Here is a 20736-nt window from a genome sequence, read left to right as displayed (position 1 = left end):
ATGTGTATAAATACACAGGACAGATACATATGTATTATTGCCAGCATGATATATTCAGACAATGAACAGCACAAGCCCATGACACAGGACCTGTAACAATCTTGATTAAGAAAACGAATTGAATCCGCAGATTGATTGGACTCACCTGGTGACTTGGAGGACAGTTGAGCTCCAGGAGAGATGGAGGAGTAGAGAGTTCACAATTGAGGTAGGATGTTGGTTATTTAAAAGCAATTGGCCCAACATGCCTAATGCTTTTTATTTCAACATTAAGCCTTTCACTTACCTTCTCAACCTCCTCAATCGCACAGATAAGGTTGGCACATGTGGTGAAGATCTCCACTGCACGTGCTCTAGTTCGAATACTATAAACCTATTGAAACAAACAGTAATTAACATCTTAAGTTTCTAAACACGTGTCAGTTACAACAGATGAATTGTTGGAAAGTCTTTGTCTGAATTCATGATAGCACACTGCTGTACAGATAATATAATTCATTTCCGCTAATTGTTCCAAGCATTTTATTTTTCAAAATAAGTCATATATGTTTTAGTAACTGGATTTGTTTGTGACTGTATTACTTGTCTTTCTCTGATCATCCTTCTCATCTGGTTCCATTAGAACTACACATCTCCTGACCTGATTACAGCCTTGCTCTAAACGTGTACAAAAGAGCTGAACTCTAGAGTCTAAGTAAGATATGGGTATGCAATATGCACTAGTAAAAATGGAATTGGGAAAACTCTCCACTAGGTGAAGCATACTGGAAAGAAAGATATCTGTGATTGTCGAAGGTCAATCAGGGCATCACTGCAGGAGATGCTCAGGGTAATGTTAGCTGTGGCTCTGTTGGTAGTATTCACACATGAGCAATAAGATCCTGCATCATAATCTCTCATTTAAAACAGATAATACACAATATAGCGACAAAGGTAGGGAAAGCCACAATCCAGGAAAAAGGCAAATATCTTGAGCTGAAGCTGATGTACAGCGACATGTTTATTGCCCATCGCTAGTTGCGCTCGAGAAGGTCAGCACCTTCTTAAACAACAGTAGTCTTTGACTAGGTACAATCACAATGCCATCAACTGTGAGATGACTGATCGAGTCATACAGTACAGAAACAGACCCTTTGATCCACTCATCTGCGCCAACCAGATATCCCAATTTGACCTAGTCCCATTTACCAGCATTTGGTCCATTTCCATTTACCTTTCTTATTCATGTACCCATCCAGATGCCTTTTAAATGTTCTATCTTGTACTTTTACTACTGTCATTTAAAGTCTTTTTACTTCAGGTTCCAACTTCATCTTTTCAATACAAACATTCTTTTCTTTGTCTTCTAACTACAATTGTCAAATTTTCAATTTAATTTTTTTCTAACTCCACTGCACTTTCCTGTTTCTCTGGTATACCTAAATGCTTGACTAACTCCTTTACAATTTCAGTTTTCTTCTTGCCCCTCAGGGGAGGCAATGGCCTAGTGGTATTATTGCTGGACTGTTAATCCAGAGACCCAGATAACATTCTGGGGACCCAGGTTTGAATGCCACCACAACAGATGGGGGAAGCTGAATTCAATAAATATATGGAATTAAGAATCTAATGACGACTGGTGAATCCACTGTTGATTGTCGGAAAAACCCATCTGATTCACTAATGTCCTTTAGGGAAGGAAACTGCCATCCTTACCTGGTCTGGCCTACATGTGACTCCAGATACACAGCAACACGGTTGCCTCTCAACCGCCCTCTGGGCAATTAGGGACGGGCAATAAATGCTGCTTAGACAGCGACGCCCTCATCCCGTTAACGATGAAAGGAAAAAAGCTTGTTTGCCATGTCTAAAAGTACATCCTTCCTCTGTTTCTCTAAACTTCCTGGGCAAATTTGGGAAGCATCCTCAAACCCCAGAACATCTTTAGCAATTTTAATAGCCATTGCCTCCACTTTTGATTTAACCAACTACAAGTCACTGAAATTAAACAGATTTTCCACTTCTCACCTAAGTTTTATTTAAAGATCTAAGACACCAATCCCCATGTCTGTTTAAATCTACTGGGACCTTTCGTACACCAAATGTGCTCAAATCTGTCCAAATTTGTTCAGATCCCGTACACGAACCAGCCAGATCCCAGACTTGACCACCCAATCTGTTATAAAGGAGAGTTTAAATGAAATGAACTCCTGACAGTCACTCTACAATCAAGGAGGGGAGGTTAAGTGAAAGAAATCCCTAATATCCACTTTGTAATCAACAAGTAACTATTTACCTAACTCTAACAGTGAACAAATTAACAGAACTACTAACAAACCGAACAATTCCCCCTTAAGACAAACTATTCCTGAATAAAACAAAATTGTAATGGTATGCTGTTCCAATAGGTACGAATCCCACTTACATAAACCAAATGAGTTAAAACAAAATTAAAGCTTAATCTCTCAAAATTACAGCTAGGATAAGTCTTCCAAAATGTTCTTTGCCTTCTCCGCTGTCCTCCGGTCAGAAACACGTTCCTCTGTCAAATTCTTCTGTCAGGAATATTAGCTAAGAGGTACCATAGTAGCTATATTTACATGGTGCTTACTCTGAGATTCTAGAGATTTCTGCGATTTTCTCTTTCTTTAGAGCTGATGGCTGTTGAGAGCAGTTCTCTTAACAGTTGGCAGTTTGCCATCACCTTGATTTTCAAATGCCCTCTATGACCTATTAATTTCATATAGTTAGATTGGTCCAACGTTGTCAAAACCATCAGATTTAAATTTAACTGGGCTTTGGTATCCAGGACCTGATTTAAATTAATTGGCTAAATTCAAAAACCTGTTGTCTTGGTAAAAATGCTGCTTTGCCTGCTAACAGTATAGCCTTTTGATAGAATGTTTCAATTCAAGAACTCTCGGTGCATCTGCTGCTGCCTGCAGACATTATTTTTAATCTTGAAGCCTTAAAAAAATCTTTTAAGGGGACCACGCACTCTTCCCCGCTATCATTTTACAAACAAATTCTAATGTCCTGCCTTTCAAACCACAAGTACTATATCAACTTCGCAACAAAAGCAGTGCTGAAGAGATATTGTACCAGATCTGAAACATTAGCTCGGTTTCTCTCTCCACAGATGCTACCAAACCGGAGTTTCTTCAGAATTCTGTGTTTATATTAAAAGGATAATAGCTGGGCACTTAACAATACACCAGGTAAGCAAGAAGTCAGCATGGTTTGTGAAAGAAGAAAATCATGTTTTACTAATTTATGAGACATCTTTGAAGTTGTACATGCGCTGTAGATAAAGGTGAGCCTGTAGATATGGGTTTCCAGAAGGCATATGATAAGGTGCAACACAAAAGGTTATTGACGAAAATAAAAGTTCTAATACATGTAGCAGCATGTTAGCAAGGACAGCAAAACGGCTGGATGGTTGGTTGGCAAAAAGCATGCATAAACGGGTCTTTGTCTAACTGGTGGGATGTGATAAGAGCGGTCCTGCAGGGGTCTGTGCTGAGCCATCAGCGTTTCACAATTTGCATCAATTATTTTGATGAGGGGAACAAAGGCATGGTAGCTATATTTGCAGATGACACAAAACTGGTAGGGAAGTATGTTGTGAAATTGTTACGGTACATTTGGTCCATTGTGTTCTCACCAGCTCTCCAAATGAGCATTATGACTCAAAGGCAACCAACTGTCCAATTCGTTACCTTACACAATGTTTCTATTCAAATTATCATCTCATAGCCTCTTGAATGATTTGATTGAAACTACTTCCAAACTTCCAGGCAATGCACTCGAACCACCTGCTGTGAGAAAAAGCTTTTGCGTATATCACAGATGAATATAGATCAGTTGAGCGAGTGGGCAAAAATTTGGCAGAGGGCGTATAATGTGGAAAATGTGAAACTGTTCACTTTGATAGGAAGAATGAATGAAAAAGCACAAGAATATTTAAACAGAGGATAATCGCAGAATTCTGAGGTATGGAGGACTCTGGCATACTAGTCTATGAGTCACAAAAGGTCAGTATGCATATGGAGTTTGAAATCAAGAAATCTAATGAACTACTACCCTTTAGTATGAGAGGAACTGAAAGATAAAGATATTATGCTTCAGTTATACGAGGCATTGATGAGACCGCATCTCAAATACTGTGTGCAGTTTTAGTCTCCATATTTAGGAAAGAATGTAAATGAATTGGATGCAATTCAGAGGTTTACAAAGTTGAAGCCTGGAATGAGTGTGTTGTCAAATATATCTTCATAAGTCAAACTCCATTTATTCCACAGGAGATTAGAAGAGCGAGGGCCAATTTAACTGAAGTGCACAAAATCCTGAATGAAGGGTCACCAGACTCAAAACACTTTCTCGGTTTTCTCTCCACAGATGCTGTCAGACTTGTTGAGTGCCTCCAGCAATTTCTGTTTTTGTCTTAAAAAGGGAGTCATGTCAGAATAGGATGGTTGAAGGCTAAGTGACAGTTCACTTGCACATCTGAACCTGCCAGCTGGAAAACTAAATGTCATTTGATTTGCAGCTAACCGAGTAGCTATACTGGCTTTTCTGATGGGTATTTGTCGCCATTTTTCTTCTCCATAAACAATGAAGTTCAGAAAGTTTTAAAGATGCGGTCAGACTCAGGTTATTGGGCAAAATTAAACATCGAGGGATATCTTACCACATTCAACCTGTAGCCCAATACTGGGTAATGTAGCAGCATCAAAATCCCAGAATGCCCTTCCTAATAGCACAGTGGTGTATCTACACGTGGACAATAGCAGTTCAAGAATGCTGTTCATCACCTTTCCAAGGCTGTTATGGTTGGGCAACAAATGCTGGCCTAGTCAGCATTGTCCACGTCCTATGGGGGATTTAAAAAATTACCCTTTAATATATAGAAATTAGAACTTCAACTGGTTTTGGAAGAAGGTTTCTCTGACCTGGCATTTTTGATAGTTCTGGGAACCCAAAAGAACAACTGCTGTCTCTGGTCACTCACCTCAGCCATTGTAAAAATCTTATACATTTCTGGCAAAATTACAGGAGCCACAAGTGGCATCTGTGTGTCTGTCACTTCTCGGGTGAATTCTGCAGAGGAAACAAAGAGGTATCAGGTCGCAAAAACAGACCCAGTTTCTCCTTCCTGAATTATGGCAGCCTGCTTAAAACAATGAGGGTTCTGAAAAGACTTCCCATTAATCATACCTGTGAGCACTCGCATTGCCCCGTGCACTGCATTCACATCACCGCTAATCAGCATCTCCATCAATAGTTGGAAGAGCTCTGGCCATGCCTCAGGCCAATCCCAGTAAGCTATTGCCGATATAGCATAGGCTACACTTGAACGCACTTTACTGATCGACTCTCGCAGACCGTTTGGTAAAAGCTCTCTGATGGCCACCTTTGCCTATAACAGAAGTTCAATAAATGATCAGATGATGGTAATCCTCAGCTAGCCTTTCTCATTCATTCTCAGCCGGTGGGCAACTATAGAAAGGCCATATTTAAAGCCCATCCTCAGTTGGTCCACATTTGAACCACAGTGTCATGGTCATTAATACTTGGTCAGAAAGGAACCACGCAACCAGCAGCTATCACCTTGAGTGGGTGGGATCAGCACTCAAGAGTACTGGTTTGCTTGAGAGTGCCAGACCTCACCACCACACACACACACAGCCACCGCTAGCCCCCACCCCTCCCCAAAAGCTCTGGATCACTGTTCAAAACCATTGCTACTTTAAATTAAAAAGCCTTATCCTCTAACTTGCAAATCATTTGGTTAAGACAGCAAATGTAACTGAGGCAATGAGTTCAGTCTTCCCAATTAAAGCTGAGTAAACCTACAACTCTCTCAGTAAAAGGCAATTAAGTCAAGTGATGGAAAGCAGGAATAGGGTGTTAACTGCAAACAACTTCTCTACTTTCTGTACAATCAAGTTTCTTAGCCCTTGTGCCATTTTAGTAAATCTCCCTGCACTTTTTCTAAGATCTCTTTCATTCCTACAGTGTAACATAATACTGTAACAGGGATTTTAAAAACCTAATACAAATTCTTGGCATTATTTTGTTACTGCAGGTACTCCATGCCTTTATCAAATTATTAAAATCAAAAGCCCCACATTTCTTTTTAAAGCAGTTTCTCAACTTGTTCTGCTGTTCCAAAGATCTGTGTACATACATATCCAAGGTCTCTGTCCTGGCACCCACTTAAAAGTTATATTTAGCTTATATGGCACCCCCTCCTTCATTCCCCTACCAAAAAGTATCACTTTGCTTCTCTACATTCAAATTAATCTGCCATGTGTCTACCCATTTTATCAGCGTACATCCTATAGAAGATTATTTCTCTCCTACATTTGCAATCTTGCTTTATTCGCAAATCTTGAAATTCTCCCTTATACATCCAAGGTGAGGTCATTAACATGTATCAAAAAGAACATGGTACAGATACTAATGCCAGAGAACACGACAGGATATTTCTTTCCACTCCAGAACCAACCATGCACCCCATATTCAATTTTTCTCCATTCACTAATTTTGCATCTATGCTGCCACTTTCTTTCAATTCCAGGGGCTTTAATTTAACTAAAAGTTTATTATATAGTTCTTTAGCAAATGCTTTTTGAAAGTTAATTTCCAAATTTATACGACATCAACTGTATTACTCTCATTCATATGCCTGTTAATGCAATGAAGATCTCAATCAAGTTAGACAACCACAATTTACCCAAAATCAACATTAATCTATGCAGATTTGCAGTTATTTGCTCATTTCTCCACATTGCATTAATTTTGTCACAGACTGTCACTGACATTAGTCTAACTGGTCAGTAATTGCGCAGTTTTTGCTTCACCCATGCTCTTTGGAGGGTTCTTACAGACTGAATGGGCTGAATGGCCCCTCTCCACACTGCAGGGATTGTATAATTACTTAATACAATTCTGGATTTCTAAGTCGGTTGCGAGTTGGCCTCAAGGGACAGGAGGATTCCAGGGTGAGCTGGTAGCCAGCCCTGAACCCATCATTTCTGACTCCAAGCTAGAAAGAAGCCTATACATTGCCTGCTAGACGGAACACCAGCTCACCAAGAATTACTGAATTTACCTCCAGGAATTTATAACTCAAATGAACTGAGTTTTAAAACGCTCTGGATTTACCAGAACTTATTATCTACCTCATTTTGAGTCTTATTTTCTTTTATTTCCTGAACGTATGTGTAAATGAATGCAGAAGTGGAGCAACCCCCCCATGTTCTGAATGTATTGTTAGTAAATTCTATTTTAGATTTCCTCTTAAAGGTTTTTGCTGTGGGTTTATTTCAAAAATTGGAATTCAAGCCAGGTGGGTGAAAATAAAGAGAGATAAGAATAAATCAAATAACTGTCTCTGGCTTGAGAGATAAGCGATCAGTTTAAATTCACCACATTCCCTTTAGTCTGTGACATTAGGCACTAACCTATTCTCATACTCTGATTCACTCTCTTATCCCGTTCTTTAAATTGCCTCTTAATTATTCAATTTTATTCTTTACTGTGTAATGAATATCTCACTGACATAGGCTTCTTTTTATGTCTCATTGCAATGCCAATATTTTAATTTATCCTCCTCTTGGAAATGTGTCACGATTGCACAAAGCTCTCTTTTCTGATGACTTCAACACACTGCAACTCGTTCTAATCCAATCTTTTAGTTTTAACATTTTCTTTGGTCTTTTTTCCATAACCATTAGATCATAAACACTGGAGAGATAAACAATCTTAACATTTGAGGGCAATGCCCTTTGTCACAAACTTTAACTCTCTCTCTCTCCTCCGATACTGCCATTCCTGAGTATCTCCAGCATTTTCTGTTATTATACCAGATTTCCAGCCCCTGCAGTAACTTTATTTCTAATCAGTGTCAATCATTGATCCTCAAAAGCTCTTCTACTGAAACATGTTCTACTTGACACACCTTATTCCTCAGAGTAGTTCTAGCAACTCCTCCTGCCTCACCAGACTGAAAACATACTGATCGAAAAAGTACCACTATCACTATTTAATAGTTCATACAGCTTTATGCAACTTGTCTACAAATTTGCTCTCCTTCAATCTTCGGTTCTAAAACTCATTAGACACCCGAAGTGCGGTAGCGAGAGATAGGTTCTACTGAACAAAACGTTGAATCCATTTGGGTGAAAATTAGGAATAGCAGGGAGAAGAAGTCACTGATAGGTGTGGTCTATAGGCCACCAAATAATGACACCATGGTGGGGTGGGCAATAAACATAGAAATAGCTAATGCATGTAAAAATGGTACAGCAATTATCATGGGGGATTTTAATCTACATATCGATTGGTCAAACCAGGTCGGTCATGGCAGCCTTGAGGAGGGGTTCATAGAATGCATCCGCGATAATTTCCTTGAACAATATGTAATGGAACCTACGAAGGAGCAAGCTATCCTAGATCTAGTCCTGTGTAATGAGACAGGAATAATTAATGATCTCACAGTTAGGGATCCTCTCGGAAGGAGCGATCACAGTATGGTCGAATTTAAAATACAGATGGAGCGTGAGAAAGTTAAATTCAGTACTTATGTCCTGTGCTTAAACAAAGGAGACTATGAAGGAATGAGGAAGGAGTTAGCTAAGGTAGAATGGGAGCAAAAACTTTATGGTGGGTCAATTGAGGAACAGTGGAGGACTTTCAAAACGATTTTTCACAGTGCTCAGCAGATGTATATTCCAGTGATAAGGAAGAACTGTAGGAAAAGAGAGAGCCAGCCATGGATGTCTAAGGAAATAAAGGAAAGTATCAGATTGGAAAAAAAAACACATACAAAAAAGCAAAGAGTAGTGGGAAACTAGTAGACTGGGAAATCTTTAAAGGCCAACAGAAAGCCACAAAAAAAAGTTATAAAGAAAAGTAAGATACATTATGACAGTAAACTAGCTCAGAATATAAAAACAGGCAGCAAAAGTTTCTATAAATATGTAAATGGTAAAAGAGTGGTGAAGGTAAACATTGGTCCTTTAGACGATGAGAAGGCCAATTTAATAACTGGGAATGAGGAAATAGCCGAGGCATTAAACAGTTATTTTGTGTCGGTCTTCACAGCGGAAGACACAAATAACATGCTGAAAACTAATAGCAAGAAGGTTACAGCAGGTGAGGACCTAGAAACTATCATTATCACTAAGGAGGCAGTGCTGGGCAAGCTAATGGGGCTAAAGGTAGACAAGTCTCCTGGCCCTGATGAAATGCATCCCAGGGTACTAAAAGAGGTGATGGGGAAAATCGCAAATGCACTAGTAATTATTTACCAAAATTCACTGGAGTCTGGGGTGGTTCCCGCAGATTGGAAAACAGCCAATGTGACACCACTGTTTAAAAAAGGAAGTAGACAAAAAGCAGGTAACTACAGGCCAGTTAGCTTAACTTTGGTAGTGGGGAAATGCTTGAATCTATCATTAAGGAAGAAATAGCAAGACATCTGGATATAAATTGTCCCATTGGGAACACCCAGCATGGGTTCATGAAGGGTAGGTCATGTTTAATTAATTTGGTGGAATTCTTGGAGGACATTACTTGCATGGTGGACAATGGGGAACCTGTGGATGTGGTGTATCTGGATTTCCAGAAGGCATTTGACAAGGTGCCACACCAAAGGCTGCTACATAAGATAAAGTTGCATGGTATTACAGGTAATGTATTGGCACGGATAGAGGATTGGTTGACCAGTAGAAAGCAAAGAGTAGGGGTAAATGGGTGTTTTTCTGGTTGGCGGTCAGTGGCTAGTGGTGTGCCTCAGAGATCAGTGTTGGGACCGCAATTGTTTACAATTTACATAGATGACTTGGAGTTGGGGACTAAGTGTGGTGTGTCAAAATTTGCAGATGACACTAAGGTGAGTGGTAGAGTAAAGTGTGCAGAAGACACTGCAAGTCTGCAGAGGGATATAGATAGTCTAAGTGAGTGGGCAAAGGTCTGGCAGATGGAGTACAATGTTGATAAGTTGAGGTCATCCATTTTGGTAGGAATAACAGCAAAATGGACTATGTTTTAAATAGTAAAAAATTGCAGCACGCTGCTGTGCAGAGGGACTTGGGTGTCGTTGTGCATGAATCGCTAAAAGTAGGATTGCAGGTGCAGCAGGTACTCAAAAAGGCAAATGGAATTTTGTCTGCCATTGCTAGAGGGATGGAGTTTAAAAACAGGGAGGCTATGCTGCAGCTGTACAGGGTCCTGGTGAGGCCACACCTGGACTACTGCGTGCAGTTTTGGTCTCCTTACTTGAGAAGAGATATACTAGCACTGGAGGGGGTGCAGAGGAGATTCACTTGGTTGATTCCAGAGTTGAGAGGGTTGGATTATGAGGAGAGACTGAGTAGACTGGGATTATACTCATTGGAATTCAGAAGAATGAGGGGAGATCTTATAGAGACATATAAGATTATGAAGGGAATAGATAAGGTGGAGGCAGGGAGGTTGTTTCCACTAGCAGGTGAAACTAGGACTAGAGGGCATCGCCTCAAAATAAAGGGAAGCAGATGTACGACTGAGGTCAGGAGGAACTTCTTCACCCAAAGGGTTCCGAATCTGTGGAATTCCCTGCCCAGTGAAACAGTTGAAGCTACCTCGCTGAATGTTTTTAAGGCAAGGCTACATAGATTTTTGAACAGTAAAGGAATTAAGGGCTATGATGAGTCGGCAGGTAAGTGGAGTTGTGTCTCAAAAAGATCAGCCATGATCTTATTAAATGACGGGACAGGCTCGAGGGGCCAGATGGCCTACTCCTGCTCCTTGTTCTTATGTTCTTATGAAGTGTAGTTTCATAATAGCTCCTCTATTGTTCCATGTGAAGCAAGTGAATTCACTTTTTCATCCATCAACTCTGTCCTTTCATTTCCCCCCCACTGTTAGGTTTCTTTGATCAAAACTGCTAACCCCTCACCTTTTTCTCCCTTCCTTACTTTTTCCTGAATATTCCTGAATGCAGGTTATTAAGTTCCCAATCTTCCCTTACTTCAGAATTCTTCAGCATAGGAGATGGACATTCAGTGCTTTGTGTATGCAGCAGCTCCTTGAATGGACAATTACCTACTGCCTTTACTCCACCTTCTACCCATAACCGTGGACACCCTTCCTTTTCAAATAACAGTCTCACTTCCTTCTGAATCCTTCAGCTGAATCTGCCTTCACCATACACTCGGACACTGCATTCCACATGTTAACCACTCACTGCATGAAAACATATTTCCTCTGACCACTTTTGCTTCTTTTACCAACTGCTTCAAATGTGTGCCCTCTCACTCTCCAACCCTATACAAATGAGAACAGTTTCTCCCTGTTTAAACTTTCACCAGATGTGCTATATCATTGTCTCACATGACTCATATCTATAGATGAATAACATTACATATAACCATAAGATGCAGGAGCAGAATTAGACCATTTGACCCATAAGTCTGCTCTGCCATTTGGCTGATAAGTTTCGCAACCCCATTCTCTTGCATTCTCCCTGCAACCCTTGATTGCCTTACTAATTAAGAACCCGTTTTAAATGCACTCAATGACTTGGCTGCCACAGACCTCTGCAGCATTGAGTTCCACAAATTCACTATCCTTCTGCTCTAGAAATTTCTTACCTCAGTTCTAAAGGGCTGTCCCTTCACTCTGAGGCCATGCCCTCGGATCATAATCTCTCCTAGTGGAAACATCTTCTCCACATCCACTCTTTCAAGGCCCCTCAGTATTCAGGCCCCCCATAATCCTTCTAAACTCTAACAAGTACACACCCAGAGTCTTCAACCATTCCTCACATGTCAAGACCTTCTCTGGATTCCCTCCAATGCTAGCACATCCTCTGTTAGATACAGGGCCCCCAAAACTGCTCACAATATTCAAAATGCAGTCTGGCCAAAGCCTCATACAGCATCAGCAGTACATTGTTGCTCTTGTATGCTAACCCTCTTGAATGAATGCTAACACTACATTTGCCTTCCAATGTGCCAACTGAATTTGCATGTTAGCCTTAACAGAATTCTGAACTAGGACTCCCAAATCCCTTCGTGCTCCAGATTTCCAAATTCTTTCTCAGTTTAGAAAATAGTCTTCTCCTCTATTCTTCCTACCAAAGTGTATAACCTCTCACTTTTCCACATTGTATTCCATCTGAAATTTCTCTGCCCATTCTCCTAGCCTGTCCAAGTCGTTCTGCAGCCTCCCCACTTCCACAACATTACCTCTGCCTCCACCTAACATTGTGTCATCTGCAAACTTACCAAAAATGCTCTTGGTTCCTTTATCCAGATCATTAATGTGTAATGTGAATAGTTGTGGTCCCAACATTTACCTCTGCGGAACTCCACTAGTCACCAGCGGCCAGCCTGAAAAACGGCGCCTTTATCTCCACACTCTGCCTTCTACCAGTCAACAATCTTCTATCCATGCCAGAACCTTGCCCCTAACAGCATGGGGTCTTAACTAATTTAGCAGCCTAATTTAGTGTGGGACATTGTCAGAGGCTTTTTGGAAATTCAAGCAGAACACGTCCAATGACTCTTCTTTGTCTACCTTGCTCATTACCTCCTCAAAGAATTCTAACAGATTTGTCAGACATGACCTTCCCTTGACCAAGCCGTGCTAACTCTGCCTATTTTACCTTCCACTTCCAAGTACCCCACAATCACATTCTTAACAACAGACATTAAAACGTTCCCAAAGACCAATGTCAGGCCAACTGGCCTGTAGTTTCTTGTCTACTGCCTCCTTCCTTTCTTAAATGGGGTGTTATGTTAGCTATTTTCCAGACCTCTGGCACCCCTCCTGACTCCAATGTTTCCTGAAAAATCATCACCAATGCCTCTACAATCTCCTCAGCTTTCTTCTTCAGAATTTTGGGCTGTAGTCTATCCAGTCCAAGCAATGTCGACATTCAGACCTTTCAGCTTCCCCATCACCATCTTGGTGATGGCACTACACTGCGCCCTGATTCTCAAAGCTTTGGTACGCTGCTGGTGTCTTCCACTGTGAAAACTGATACAAAGTACCTATTCAGTTCCTCCACCACTTCTTGGTTCCCTATTACTCCTTCTCCAGCCTCACGTTCTAGAAGTACAATGTCCATTCTTGCCTTTGCAAGAAGTTTTATGATATCTAAAAGGTAAGACAATTTACTTTTACATTACTAGATACATTTCCTCTTCTCCCCACTTATTGCTTTTTAAGTTATCTTTTTCTAACCAGTTTAGAAACTGGTTTTAAAGGCTTCCCATTCATCTTCACGGCAGTGGCTTGGGCCACACAAATTCTCAGGCGACACGGTGGCTCAGTAGTAAGCATTGCTGCCTCTCAGCGCCAGCCTTGGATGACTGTCTGTATGGAGTCTGCACGTTCTCCTCATGTCTGCATGGGTTTCCTCAGTCCAAAGATGTGCAGGTTAAGTGGACTGACCGTGCTAAATTGTCCAGTAGTGTCCAGGGATATCCAGGCTAGGTTGATCAGCATGGTAAATGCAGGGTTACAGGGACGTAGTAGGAGCCTGGGTGGAATGCTCTTTAGAAGGTCACTGCAGGACTTGATGAGCCAAATGACTTCTTTCTGCACTGTGGGGGTTCTACGATGCACCACATTGTACGCTTTTTGTTTTGGTTTTATGCTGTCCCTGACGTCCCCGTCAGTCGTGGTTGCCTCATTCCCCCCTTTGTATGCTACTTCTTCCTTGGGATGAATTTCTGATGCATCCCCAATTGCCTACAGAATATCCTGCCATTGCTGCTCCACTGTTTTCCTGCTCGGCTCCATTTCCAAATAAACTCTGGCAAGCTTCTCCCTCATGCCTTTGTAGTACCTTTACTCAATTGTAATACACTTACATCTGATTCCAGCTTCTCCCTCTCAAACTGCAGGGTGAAGCTAATCAAGACTGCCTCATTATACATCACAAATCCAGAATTACTTGTTCCCTAGTGAGGTCTATCATAAACTGCTCCAAAAACCATCTTGTAGACAGGTCCTTTTCTTGGGATCTGCTACCAACTAGATTTCCCAGACCACCTCCATTCTGAGTCCCCATTATTATTCTATCTCCTGATTTATTTTCTGCCCCACATCCTGACTACCTAGGAGGCCTACACACAATTCCTATCATTGACTTTTTTCCTTTGGCGTTCTTCAATTCTAGCCACACAGTTTCTATGCCTTCTGACTCTGCATCAATTCTAACTATCAACGTAATTTCATTTCTTACTAACAAGGCAGCCCTGCTCCCTTTGCCCAACTGCTTGCTTTTTTGATAAGATGTGTATCCTATATAGTATGTGGCAAAGCTTGCATTTATGAGCTATCCTTTTAAGTTAAAATACAACAAACAGGCACACTGGAATGGGGGTATAACTGGAAAGTCTGGTAGAGGATGCCTTTTTGGGGCCTATGAAAATCAGGTTTAGAAGACCAGTCTGAGCAAAAGAATTGAATCTCCACCTGGTATGTGGGACTGAATAGTTGAGATCAACATTACATACAGAATGGGGGAAATGCTTGTACTTTCATAACACTTACCTTTGTTTCTCAAAGTGAAATGCTTAATTTTATACTGAAATACCATTTTTTGCTAATACATTCTAAAAGTTATTGGTTTTGGGTTGATCTGTTACAGTAAATGTTTTAACAAGTGAAATCTCATCTCTCAACTCTTTTTGTTAGCACTGTTTGGGGATTCCATTCTTTTCAGGTTATGGACTTCCATCAGAATCATAACTCTATGTAGACATACACATGCACTAAACTCATCTTGTGTTGGTTTGAAGTCACTACAGCTGATTACTCACACTGAGATATTCAATTATTTTTTAATCCAGTGCTACTTGGCTGCCTCAGCCTTTTATGCACCTTGGTCTTATGTTTCATACCGGTGCCAGCCAATCATCACCAAAACTAATTGATTTCTATGATACTCATTCTCGTGCCATTCTTACCCTCTCAGTAGTCTCTGGTGGATGGAATTTCTCAGATTGATTACACCAATGATTCTCCACGTACTGCTTGAGTATTACAGATGCCAGCTGTGGACAAAAAGTGTTTAGTTAAAATTTTTTACCATATACATTTCCTTGATAACATAATATCATCCAGACTAATACTTATATTTGGTTATGAGCTCAATAATCTATTAGCCGCTGTGCAGTATCCCAAAAGTAGGCCCATGCTTATGATCATAAAGATTACTTTTACTGTCCAATGCAGAATGGCATTTTCATAGCAAATTTCAGGATCATGATAATTAACAGTGCGCCTAATCACATGTCTTCATGTTATTGTTTTCCAAGATGTGGAAGAAAAACCTGATCGACACCTCTTTGACAGCAAGTTAAACTATTTTATTTCACATCTAACACACAAACAGTTTGCTCTGAATTTCATTTCATGTCACTTATCACACAAAACTAAAAATAACTTGGCAACCTGAAAAACCTCAAAATAGTTAGGTCTAACTTAGGAGGAGTAAGAGAGGGAGAGATGCTTCTGGTTTACTTTGCCTTTCTGCCCAACTCAACAGGACATTACTGGAATTTTCACACTGACATGACAGAAAACACATTTTTGACTGAAGGATGCCCATTTCTAGTTGCTTAATTGAGTACAATTTCCCATATAGGGGCACCACATTGGCTCAGTGGTTAGCACTTTGCCTCACAGCATCAGGGACCTGGGTACGATTCCAGCCTTGGGCGACTGTCTGTGTGGAGTTTGCACGTTATCCCCGTAAGTTAGGTGGACTGGCCTTGCCAAATTGCCCTATAGTGTTCAGGGATGAACGGGTTAGGTGGATTAACTATGGAAAATGCAGGTTTATGGGGATGTGATTGGGGGTAGGGGGTGCTGAGTCTGGATGGAATGCTCACCTGATTGCACACCTGATGGGCTAAATGGCCTCTTTCTGCACTGTAGGGATTCTACGACATTGCTTGTGAGAGTTGGATCCAATCCTCACATTGGAACTTCAGCTCCATACAGTGAAACATGGACATTAAAGACACTTAAACCATTTCTTCCCAGGTTTCATGTTTAAAACCATTGTTGCATGAATAGAGGTGTCTTTGGTCAGAATTAACAGCAGCAAAGAAATCTTTAACCCTGGGGAAGATCTATGAAAGATTTTGACCCTGGAAAAGAGCTGTTTGTCTGTCGCTATGGATCCTAGATAAAGAACTCTCCATTCCACTAAAGCAATTTTATTCACAAAATCCTCTGTCACTTGGCACTAGTTTGTTTGCCACATGTTTTAAGTTGACTGGCGCCAAAGCTTCCTCCAGAGCACTTTCCCACCTGCAAACTCTACCACCCAGAAGGACAAAGCCAGCAAATGCCTGCCCTCTTCTGATTTGTAAATATAATCACTGTTCCTTCATTGCCGCCAGGTCAAAATCCTGGAACTCCTTCCCGAACAGCATTTTCAGTAGACCCACACCACATGGTTAACAACGCTTTAAGGCAGCTCCTCACCACCAGCTCAAGGTCAAACATTACCTATCAAGGGAAAGGTAATAAATACTGGACTAACTAACACCACCCACATCCTGTGAGAGCACGGTTTTGAAATGTTTAAAAAAAGCTTGGTGCTGCAAAGGCTGTTATTTGTTTTAAGCTTATCCATGATTTCAGAGTGCATCTTATATATTCCAAAACAAATCTCATCTGGAGAGGGAGTCTCCATAATTGCGTGCAAGATTTTTGAATGTCCACTTTGGGAGTGTTGGTTTATACAGGTTTTATTGCAACAATGTTAAAATACAGTCATCAAAAACTTCAAACTTGAAGCTCAAATTCCCTTGTCCTGCTCCATACCAATGTTATAGTGACATTTTGCACCTACCTGCCGAATAGCTAGAATACCTTGTGGATCCACTGTCAGCTCAGCCAGGTGAACACCGAACTCTGAAACAGATTATATCAACACAGCCCATTGAGAAATACAAAGACTAAAGGAGAAGACAGTTTATTCAATCCATGGCTAATTAGCAATTAAGGATAATATCAGGTTAAAGGAAATTTACACCTTTGTCAAGTTTAGTCATTCTAAATTCTGAAGGAGGGTTATTAGACCTGAAACGTCAACTCTGCTTTGTCTCCACAGATGCTGCCAGACCTTCTGAGTTGCTCCAGAAATTTCTATTTTTGTTTTAGCAGGTCTAAACATCGGTTAAATTCTAGATACCATCAGACAACAAAAAACAAAATAGATTGTGACTGGAATATGAAAGGAAATTAGTCAAAGATTATAGAATTGTACAGGGTAGAATAGTGAAAGTAAATGTAGGTCCCTAGGAGCCTATGATAGGATAAATTATAATGGAAAATAAGAATTTTACAAAGATTTTATTGACTGTGTGCATGTCCTCACAATTGAGAGAACAAAACTAATACCAAAATTAGTCGGAAACCAAGCATCTCATGCAAGTGAGAAACATAATTATGAGTTATGTAAAAATGTGGTGGTCAACAAATCTCCTGATTCTGAAAGCCTACATTCTAGCACTGCAAAAAGATGGATAAAGAGACAGCAACAGTGATCTCCCAACAAGAGATCCCACAATTGCAGTAGATTGGAAGCTAGAATATATAATACTGTTACTTAAGAATGAAGGAAGTGAATAAAGGGGAACTACAGAGTAATTTGCTGCATTTTAGTCATCAGAATTCACTATTAAAGCAGTGTTAATGAGCACCTTAAAATCTTCCCCAGACCCCGTGCATCCACCCCATTCCCGCTCACCCCCAATTCATCAGGACTGTCTCCCTTGCAGCCCACCTGAATACCTCACCGCCCTTTTGAGACTCATCTCTCTACTGGCTCTCCCTCCATCCCCAGTAAGGCATTCATCTTCCCACCCTAGCCCTCTCATACATAGCACCCATCTCCTTTCGGATGCTCACATCCCCAGACACTTTGCAGCCTCACTCTCTTGCCTAATTTGCTTTCTCCAGCACTCACTCCCTGATCTCAGCACAGCCTCTGTACTCTTGACTCTCTGTCTTCACAATTCCCACACTGTCAACATTTATTAACTTTGCTCGCTGCTCCTCCAACTACAGGTTGTTTCTCTCCCATTTTTGTTGCTGACAGCTTCAGCAGTGGACCCATGATTGGAGGAGCAGTTCCTCATCTATTACTTCCTGCCAACTGACAGGAGTGACTACTCTTGGTGATCACCTCTTTGAGGGGGGTTCCCAAGGCAACTTCAGGATTTTCAGGAGAGATTTTCCTAACACACCCACATATTAACATCACGCAGATAAATTTGTTGCATGGCAGTATTGACCCAATAGGAAAGATCAAGTGGAATAGCCCTATATTCAGTCAAGTTGAGAAGAGTAAGAGATGATTTCACTGAAACATGAAAGATTCCAACAAGGCTTTAAAGGGTAGATGTTAAGAAAAATGACAGAAGAGAGCTGAGCTATAGTATCAGCCATACCTTACTGAATTAAATGCGAAAGAACTGCAAATGCTGTAAATCAGAAACAAAAACAGAAATTGCTGGAAATGCTCATCAGGTCTGGCAGCATCTGTGGAGAGAAATCAGAACTCTGAGGAAAGATCACTCGACCCGAAACGTTAACTGATTTCTCTCCATACATGCTGCCAGACCTGCTGAGCTTTTCCAGCAATTTCTGTTTTTATACCTTACCCAATGGCTGAACAGACTTGAAGGGCTATATGGCTTTCTAATTCTCCAATCTTATCAGTGAGAAAACACCTGTGTGGAAGCATTTAGATCAGAACAAAGTTGCTATGTTCTTACTAAGTGTTCAACTGAGTATTTCTTGTTTACTCGGAATTAAGAATCCTTCAACAGCATAAAATACTCAACTGTCAGTGGATAACAGTGAGGTGCAGAATGGACAGGTACGAGTCGGTCACTGTACAACACTGGAGACAATTATACAGAGCACAGCATGTTACAGGAGGAGTAATTTAGAAGCCATGACTAATTCTTCAGAGATACGAGTTAAAATTTCTCCACAATAACCGGGTGCTTGGAATTTGAGTTCACAATTAAATAAATCAGGAATAAAAAGTTGATCATAGTAATGGTGGCCATCAATCCACTAGATCCTCTTTAGAAACCCAGCTGGCTCATGAAAGTGAGATAACAAGGTGCAGAGCTGGATGAACACAGCAGGCCAAGCAGCATCAGAGGAGCAGGAAGGCTGACGTTTCGGGCCCGAAATGTGTGTTCATCCAGCTCTGCACCTTGTTATCTCAGATTCTCCAGCATCTGCAGTTCCTACTATCTCTGGCTCATGAAAGTTCTTTACAGAAGGAAATCTGCAGTCCTTAACTAATCTGGCCTAAACATGACTACATAGTAACAGCAACATGACTGACTCTCAACTATTCCCTGAAATAGCCAAGCAAATCACTCAGTTGTACCAAACCATGGGAAAGACAAGGCAAATAAAAACAGCATCAGCCTAGTCCCCGGAAATGACAAAGGCATACCCAGCACATTTAATCCTACACCATGAGAAACATTTAAAACTCTGTTTCCATATCCTCTCAAGAAGCCCAATTCACCAGTCACTCTTGTGCACCTCTATACTGGCCAACATTGTTAACAGTCTGGCAGTTTCTCAAAATTAAAATTCTCAATTCACGATTAATTAATGAGTACAATTTAAAACCTTAAATTGAATAAATAAATTTTAAAAAGCCATGATCCAACACGGGGCTTGAGACTACAACTGAGTTGGTCTATGCAGGCACTTGCTCCACAAACACGATCTAACTGGAGGAACAGTTTCATAGCCCACTGCCCAACATTTGGACAAGATAGTTGAGCACAGTTCTTTGGTATATTTGGTTTGTTGCTTTGTGAAATGTTATTGCTGCTACCTTTTTCACTGACATTTTTTCCGCTTACGCTGTTATTGATTTACTATCTTCGTCATCATTTACAGACTTTAAATTAAGGTTATAAAACTTCACTTATACGCCTGAAGATTAAGAAGGGTCAGGAATAGTTGCTAAAGCACCATGTGGGCTAAGCGCATGTGTGCAATTGCTTTTGACACCTCTTTGGTCAGTGGTCAGCCTCTCCTCCAATTCACCCCACCCCATCACCCCTCGTCACCCTCCCCCTCTCCAGCCACTTCCCCTGCCCAATCCCCCACCTCCCTCTCCCGCCTCAACCTCCTCCCCCCCGCTACCTCCCCAACCCACGGACCTTCCCCAGTCACTTCCCCACTACTGCCCGGTCTCCCCTCCCCCTCACTCACCCTCTGTCACCTCCAGGACTTTGATCTGTTCCTCGCCGGCGGCCCGTACCTCCTGCACGGGGGACAGAATGGAACTGAGCGCCTCGAAGAGCGCCTCTTTGAGTCCCTGTTGCACGGCCCCGGTGCCGGGGTTTCCGTGAGCCGCTCCGCCGCGGAGCCCCGCTCCCGCTGCCGCCGCCGCCATTTTCCCGCCGACCGGAAGCGACTAACACGCGTGCGCAAATGCGGCTCCGGAATGCCCCCCCTCTCTCGCTTGAAGCGCATGCGCTGGCGAGGAATCCGTGGGAGTCAGCTCTAAATAAATTGTGAAGTAGTGAGGGGAAAGGATGCAGCCGGCGGCAAACAGTGTGCTTTATATACTACAGGCAAAGGGAAAACTTCAAATATAAATACATTATAACAAGACAGCTTACAAGTTCGCTGACAATACCATCGTAGTGGGACAGATATCTAACAACGTCGAGCCAAAATACAGAATGG

At 41.4% G+C, this 20736-nt stretch overlaps 1 protein-coding gene across 4 annotated transcripts in view; it reads right to left on the bottom strand.

Moving 5' to 3' along the window:
* Positions 1-20521, bottom strand: part of ipo9 (importin 9) — a 56428-nt gene extending 35907 nt beyond the window's left edge. For 2 of the 4 annotated variants that reach the window (XM_048612206.1, XM_048612207.1), the window contains exons 1-6: positions 20257-20519; positions 16850-16911; positions 14952-15038; positions 5197-5398; positions 4991-5079; positions 287-373 (exon numbers count right to left, since the gene is read on the bottom strand). In XM_048612206.1, the coding sequence (XP_048468163.1) occupies positions 287-373; positions 4991-5079; positions 5197-5398; positions 14952-15038; positions 16850-16911; positions 20257-20440 (711 nt within the window). In that variant the 5' untranslated portion in view covers positions 20441-20519. Of the gene's footprint in view, positions 1-286; positions 374-4990; positions 5080-5196; positions 5399-14951; positions 15039-16849; positions 16912-20256 lie in introns of all 4 variants that reach the window. The other 2 variants (XM_048612208.1, XM_048612205.1) reach the window with 2 other exon arrangements.
* Positions 20522-20736: the final 215 nt, after the last annotated feature.

This window comes from Rhincodon typus, chromosome 25, assembly GCF_021869965.1.
Source record: "Rhincodon typus isolate 14 chromosome 25, sRhiTyp1.1, whole genome shotgun sequence".
NCBI classification, from domain to species: domain Eukaryota; kingdom Metazoa; phylum Chordata; class Chondrichthyes; order Orectolobiformes; family Rhincodontidae; genus Rhincodon; species Rhincodon typus.
Note: the sequence above shows the minus strand (reverse complement) of the source record. Positions and strands in the feature narration are given on the sequence as shown.